General features: G+C 29.6%; 1 protein-coding gene across 3 annotated transcripts; it reads right to left on the bottom strand.

Annotated features, from left to right (window-relative positions):
* Positions 1–273: 273 nt before the first annotated feature.
* LOC122509885 lies at positions 274–6335 on the bottom strand. Of its 3 annotated transcripts, XM_043624212.1 has the most exons (6): positions 6108–6335; positions 3689–3813; positions 3523–3560; positions 3373–3439; positions 3191–3286; positions 274–482 (listed from the first exon to the last, which is right to left on the bottom strand). In XM_043624212.1, the coding sequence occupies exons 3-6, from the start codon at positions 3538–3540 to the stop codon at positions 376–378; spliced, it is 288 nt and encodes a 95-aa protein (XP_043480147.1). In that variant the 5' UTR covers positions 3541–3560; positions 3689–3813; positions 6108–6335; the 3' UTR covers positions 274–375. The 3 variants fall into 3 exon arrangements, with proteins under 3 accessions (XP_043480147.1, XP_043480131.1, XP_043480137.1); XM_043624196.1 differs by having other exon boundaries at positions 278–482; positions 3373–3560; XM_043624202.1 differs by having other exon boundaries at positions 278–482; positions 3373–3560; positions 6159–6335.
* Between the last annotated feature and the right edge of the window lie 1662 nt (positions 6336–7997).

Raw genomic sequence — 7997 nt, 5'->3', positions numbered from 1 at the left:
TATATCAACCACACGGATGATGAAGAAGTTACATGTCAGCGATTGGACCTTCAACATGTGGAAGGGTAAATTTTTCCCTTTCCTCCTTGAAATTACAAGAGAAAGGGTAAAAACTTCTTCATGGTCCGTGCGGTTGATATACAGTGCCGCTCAAAAGGATTTGCCCACCCTACGGCATGCAAGGGTATTACAAAAAGTTTTGTATTTTCAATAATAATAAAGATAAAATCTTAATCAAATATTTATTTTAAAGCTTAAGGGGTTATGCCACTCTAGAAACCGAAAAAATAGGCATTTTTTGTGAATTTTTTTCAGAGAATTTATAAAGTCAATTAAAATTGGAATATGAGGAGTTTATTGTACATCTTTTGAAGTTTAAAAATATAAATTTTCATAATAATTTAATGAATAATGGCGACGCTGTTGGGGTTTTCCGTCGACATCTCTGTGGCGCATATGGTCCGTGGCCGCACCAACTGTTTCTGTAAATTTTGAAATATCTTGAGTATATAATTTTTTATTTATTGTACATTACAATAGCTAAAGCAACACGTAAGATTTTTTCGATATATTGATTTATGGTCAAATAGCGCACTTCTAAAGTTAACATTTCTAAATTCTACCAAAAAATCGTCAGTAAATTGTTAACCCGTTGACTGTCGCTGATGCATATATGCGCAAAACTAAACTGGCCAAAAGTGGTTCATGACGCATATATGCGCAACTTAAGGGTATGTCCAAGTTGTGAAATGTAAACAAACCAAAAGGTAAACAAACCAAACACAAAAATCGCACTTTTGTAACAGACATTTCTCTTACAAAAATTAACATTTTTACACTATCTCTACAAAAATGGAAAATTAGAGTTTCAAAGTGTCCAAAAAAACGTTTTTGGCTATGAGCAATAAAAAGCAATTTATGAAATAACTAATTAAAATGACCAGTAAAATAGCATTTTTGACGCGTCGCGAAAAATAAACTGTTTGAGTATATCAACCGCACGGATGATGAAGAAGTTCCATATCAGCGATTAGACCTTCAACATGTGGAAGAGTAAATTTTTCCCTTTCTTCCTTGAAATTACAAGAAAAAGGGTAAAAACTTCTTCATCGTCCGTGCGATTGATATAGTCAAACACTTTATTTTTTCGCGACCTGAGACTTCGTTGCTCTCTGCGCAAGCGCAGAGAGTACTAAGAATGCTTTGACAGCACCATGTGGAAGTGCACATTTTGTTTTGATTGAAACTTAGTTGTTTTCTCATTTTTTCATCTATGCAAGGCGTAGTAACCAAATAGAATACGTCAGTTCACCATTTTCATAAAGAAAATGTGAATTTATATTTATGTACGAAAATGAGACCTCGTGCAAAAATGCTTCAAAATAGCGCATAGTAAAGCATTTTCGCACGAGGTCTCATTTTCGTAAATAAATACAAATTTACATTTTCTTTATGAAAATGGTGAACTGACGTACTCTATTTGGTAACTACGCCTTGCATAGGTGAAAAAAAATGAGAAAACAACTAAGTTTCAATCAAAACAAAATGTGCACTTCCACATGGTGCTGTCAAAGCATTCTTAGTACGCTCTGCGCTTGCGCAGAGAGCAACGAAGTCTCAGGTCGCGAAAAAATAAAGTGTTTGACTATATCAACCGCACGGACAATGAAGAAGTTTTTACCCTTTTTCTTGTAATTTCAAGGAAGAAAGGGAAAAATTTACCCTTCCACATGTTGAAGGTCTAATCGCTGACATGGAACTTCTTCATCATCCGTGCGGTTGATATACTCAAACAGTTTATTTTTCGCGACGCGTCAAAAATGCTATTTTTCTGGTCATTTCAATTAGTTATTTCACTAATTGCTTTTTATTGCTCATAGCCAAAAATGATTTTATTGGACTCTTTGAAACTCTAATTTTCCATTTTTGTAGAGAAAGTGTAAAAATGTTATTTTTTGTAAAAGAAATGGCTGTTACAAAAGTGGGATTTTTGTGTTTGGTTTGTTTACATTTCACACCTTGGACTTACCCTTAAGAAAGGTGATTAAAAACTTCTTAAATGTTCCTGAAACCGGTTACTCGGCAGTTTTCGAGATCGCTGATTACGAATATGACATTAGTTTTCCAAAATTCAAAATGGCGGATTTAATATGGCGGACGAAAAAATAAAAACTTAATTATAATGGCTTGAAACTGAATACTCGGGGGTTTTTAGGGTCGCTGATTACGAATCTGACATCAGTTTTTTAAAATTCAAAATGGCGGATCCAAGATGGCGGGATTTTTTAAAAATTTGTCGAATTTTCTTGAAACTTGTTACTCGGAAGTTTTAAGGGTCGCTGATTAGGAATCTAACATAAGTTTTCCAAAATTCAAAATGGCGGATTCAATATGGCGGACGACAAAATAAAAACTTAATTATAATGGCTTGAAACTGAATACCAGATATTTTTAATTTTAAAAAACTGATTTCAGATTCGTAATTAGCGACCCTGAAAACCCCCAAGTACTCAGTTTCAACCCAATCTGATCAATTTTTTATTTCGTTGTCCGCCATATTGCATCCGCCATTTTGAATTTTGGAAAAATAATGTTAGATTCGTAATCAGCGACCCTTGAAACCTCCGAGTAACAAGTTTTAAGCAGATTCGACGAATTTTAAAAAAATTCCGCCATCTTGGATCCGCCATTTTGAATTTCGAAAAACTGATGTCAGATTCGTAATCAGCGAGCCCAGAAACCTTAGTGTACCAAGTTTCAAAAAAATCCATTAAAAATTTTTTCAACACACTTTTGGCCCAAACAGTGGAAATCTCGTTGACAGCCAAGGGGTTAATAACAAATGAACAATAAAATAAATAATAAATAATAAATAATAAATAATAAATAATAAATAATAAATAATAAATAATAAATAATAAATAATAAATAATAAATAATAAATAATAAATAATAAATAATAAATAATAAATAATAAATAATAAATAATAAATAATAAATAATAAATAATAAATAATAAATAATAAATAATAAATAATAAATAATAAATAATAAATAATAAATAATAAATAATAAATAATAAATAATTAGATTCAAATAAAAAATTTTATATACTTTTTATAATAGGAGTACAATTTTATTTATTTAAAAAGAAAATGGTAAAGTGATAAATTAGTAAAATATTCTTTACCAATTGTGAGTATATCTAAATCTGTATTAGCAACGACATCTTCTGCCTTTTTCAGCGATCGTTTGAGATTTTCAATGTACACTTGGACATCTTTTTCTAAAATTATAAACAAATATTTAATTAAAGTTAATAACTATTTCTTTTTTAGTCTTCTTATGATAATCTTTGTTATCGTGCGTTACCAAAGAAAGTTTCTGTATCATCAAACACGTCCCATCTTTCGATTGCCTCAAATGCTTTTTGCAGGTCCTTTAAAGGTGTTCTATTGTCAATTATGTCTAAAATATACTTAGACGGATTTAAATGAGTATAAAGTAGAGGCATTGCTTTACCTGACAATTCAAAAACATGTGTTAATCCTCTCCAATGTCTACAAAAAGAAAAAATAAATAAATACAATTTTTATTTGTTTTATAATTGCTCTATCCAGTTCTGATTCTACAAGGAATTGCATAAGGTCCATCAATTTAGCAAAAAAAAATAATAATAACAATAAACCTTGGTAATCCGTTATCGGCAGGCAATATTCTTATTGGAATTAATAATGCTGAAATTAGCGTTTTTAATTTTTTGACAATGCCAATAGAGGAACAGCTGACAAATCCATTTTAAGTATCCAGTATCTAAAATTAAAATTGTTGTTGAAAATTTTATTCAGTATACGAAAATAAATTAGTCGGAAAAAATATAACATACATAATACATTATAGGGGTCATTCTCACAATCGGGACACATGACACGTACATTAGATTTTTAAAAATAAATAATAATAATTTTTCAAAATCTTTACGTCCTAATAATAGCATTCATCATGATTTAATCGGATCCTATGAAAAATAAATCGAAAATTTGAAATATTTAAAGATACACGTGTTTATATAGCATAAAAACTCCCCTCCGTTACCGTTCATGAAGTAAGTTTCATTTATAGAAAAGATATTATATTAATTCTGTAATACAAAAAAATCTTTTGCCCAGTAATATCTACTTATTATTTTATTTCTAATTCAATCATGAAAAATAAAGTAAAATATTTGTTAGTTATTTTTACCTAGAATTAAATTAGTTTTGTGCAGAAATAAAACTCCCCTCCGTTACCGCTCACAAATATAATTATAAAATATAAACAAAAACGATAAAATAGAAATAAATACATCAAAACTCTTTGTAGTGTCAGTATAGTTATGGTTATTGCATAAAATGATGAAACAAAATGAAAACAATTAGTTTTAAAAGAATCTTTAGTTTGTCAGTGTTCATCGACACAATAAAAACTCCCCTCCGTTACCGCAGTAAATTTAGTTTTTAGGACGTAAATAATAATAATTTTTAATAATCTTTAAAACATTGTTTTATTTAAAAACAAAGAAAACAAATGCTGTTATTAATTTATTTATAATATTTAATTTTTTTATATTAGAATCAGAACATTTTGAAGCTGTATAATGGAAGAAAACTCCCCTCCGTTACCCATGGTATATTTCCATTACACAGCACGTAAATTACAAACTTTATTAATCATCGGATTCGCCTGAAAATCGTTACTCGGGGGTTTTTAGAGTTGCTGATTACGAATATGATAATAATTTTTGAAAATTCAAAATGGCGGATCCAACATGGCGGACAATTTTTTAAAACATTTATCGGATTTGCTTGAAACTCGTTACTCGGGGGTTTTCGGGGTTGCTGATTACGAATCTCATGTCAGTTTTTGAAAATTCAAAATGGCGGATCCAATATGGCCGACATTTTTTTTCAAAACTGCTCAGATTTGCATGAAATTTGTTACTTGGTGGTTTTCGGGGTCGCTGATTACGAATCTGTTATTAATTTTTAAAAATTCAAAATGGCGGATCCAACATGGCGGACACTTTTTGAAAAATTCATCGGATTTGCTTGAAACTTGTTATTAGGGGGTTTTCGGGGTCGCTGATTACGAATTTTGGGTCAGTTTTAAAAAATTTTAAATGGCGGATCCAATATGGCGGATAATTTTAAGATTGATGCTATTCGATAGAAATTCGTTCCTCAGGGGTTTTTTGGGTCGCTGAATTCGAATTTGATGTTTGTTTTTGAAAATTGCAAATGGCTGATCTAGTATGAATAATTAATTAGATTGGCTTAAAACTTGTCGCTCTGGGGATTTCGGGATTTTGAATTTTCAAAAACTGACATCGGATTCGTAATCAGCAACCCTGAAAACTCCCGAATAACGAGTTTCAAGCATACCCGATGAATTTTTGAAAAAAGTGTCCACCATATTGGATCCGCCATTTTCAATTTTCAAAAACTATCTTTAAATTCATAATCAGCGACCCCGAAAACCCCCGAGTAACGAGTTTCAAGCAAATCCGTTAAATTTTTGAAGAAAGTGTCTGCCATATTGGATCCACCATTTTGGATTTTGAGAAACTGACATCGGATTCGTAATTGGCGACCCCTAAAACCCCTAAGTAACGAGTTTTAATTAATTTTCATCAATTTTGAAACCCATTTAGCTGCGAGAAATTTTCAACAAAAATTCTGATTAAAAAACATTAATTTTTAATAATAATGTTGATAAAGATTGTAACCACGTATTTTATAGGCTTGTTAGGATCCCCCTTTTGCCAAAGGACTAATAATAAAACTGAATTTTCAACTTTTTTTAAAATGAAATTTCAATTCTGAATTTGTTCATTTCTAGAGATTGACCCATAGGCTATATACTATAATATATTTATGTATATATATATATATAATAATAATACAGCTATAGTACATTTATAAATTTTTAATTTTCCTTTTATAAATTAATTATGTATTGAGAAAAATTGAACTTGAATTAGTCACATAAATATTGTAATGAAAACACTCTTGTGTCATGTAAACAATTCAAAATCAAATGAATATTTAAGATATTTGGTAAAAATATACTTAATTTTTGCGTATGCTTTCCTTACACGTACACACATTATTTATGCTCACATATTATGTAGCAAACTAATCTTCTCCTACTGGAATTCAAATTGATAATTTTTTGTAGTAAAAATAAATAAAATATTTACTGTAGAAAATGAAAAAATAGGTTTCTTTTATCAAATTTTATGTTCTGTATACACCTACAAAGTGTTTACTTTACAGTCATTGTTAATATAACTAGCATGAAAGACATCATGCTTTACTCTACGAACAGTCATCCTTGAAATATTTAGTACATAGATTGTGTTCATTCGTTTAGTGCTACTTGGCGTTGTGAAATAGCCGCGCGATTGTAAATGAAATACAAAAACTATAGGATAGACTAGAGCGTAATGAATCACTTCAATATATTTAAAAGCAATAAGTTTAAATAATTTTCCTTTATTTTTATACTAATGTACTCGATAACCTGAAAATTTAAATCAATTAATATTGATTTAAAAATTACTTTAGCCACATAATATTAATACGCATAAAATATATTGCTTTATATAAGAATTACCCAAACAAATTTTGTACAAATTATTTGAATTTTTTAATTTATTATAATTTTCTATAATTTCAAAATTTCTGAAAAATGTTTAAAATATAATTAATTTTCCCTATTTCGACGCCTCCCGTTCATATAATGCTTATTGAAAAACAAATGCAAGATCATTCTTATTCAGTTTTTAGTGCAAGACAATTCTTATTAGATTTCCCGTGCAATAAAATGCTTATTCAAAATTCTATGCTAAAAAGTACAATCTGAAATTAGCTTACACTATGAGTTTTATAAAATTTTCAATTGAATATAATTTTTAATTACAATTGCTTAAACAATATTTCTTAGTACGTAAGAGATAATCAAGTATTAAATTTTCTAATAACAATAGATACGCACTGAAATTCTCAGATATTTAATTGCAATTTAATATTAACAAGATGATTTAGGGTTACATTTATTGTTCTGTCAGTGGCAATTGTTTTGAACACAATTTTGAATAAGAATTTTATTGCACGGAAAATCGAATAAGAATTGTCTTGCACTAAAAACTGAATAAGAATGATCTTGCATTTGTTTTTCAATAAGCATTATATGAACGGGAGGCGTCGATTTATTTTATAAATTTACTATTAAAATTTCAATTGATTATTCATAATAGTGTGTGAATTTCTAAATCATAATTAGGGGCCGTATAAAAATTACGTAAGGGCTTTTTTCGGAAATATTACACCCAACCTCCACCCTCCCTCTGTAAGTGACTTTGCATACATTAGCGCAATTTTTCTGCTAGCCGTGAGGAATAGCTGGACCCCCTCCCCCTTAGAGAATAAAATAATAAAATGGGTGATATTCAATCGTTTCCCTTTTTTAAAATTAAAGTGAAAAGTGATTTACTACGCCCGAATCTCCCACAGAGAAGAAGTGTTTTATACTAAAAACGGAAGTGATATTCACATGAATATATAATTATGTAATTTTCATTACATTTTTCCTTTGGTTTAATTTTTAAAAACACTGTAACATTTTTTCGTAACACATTAATTATAACAATTATAATTAATGACAATTATAGTTTACAAGAAATTTATAGAGCAACAAGAGTAAATGAAAATTAATACACAAAAATAGTGGTAAATTTTTACATTTCACAACTATAACAACCAGGAAGTCACAATAAATATACTGAGCTGTCGTTTTATACCCTACTTAAGAAACCCACTTGGGATCCCACATGGGATCTTGTGTAGGTTCCTTAATGAAAACCCACGTCCCACATGGAAATCCACATGGGATCCCATGTGAAAGCACATGTGAATTTGGGACACGATTTGAAGTATGGGAATATACAATAAAAACCT

The sequence above is a fragment of the Leptopilina heterotoma genome, unplaced genomic scaffold (assembly GCF_015476425.1).
Source record: "Leptopilina heterotoma isolate Lh14 unplaced genomic scaffold, ASM1547642v1 Lhet_12, whole genome shotgun sequence".
Taxonomy (NCBI): domain Eukaryota; kingdom Metazoa; phylum Arthropoda; class Insecta; order Hymenoptera; family Figitidae; genus Leptopilina; species Leptopilina heterotoma.
This window is presented reverse-complemented; position numbering and strand designations above follow the sequence as displayed.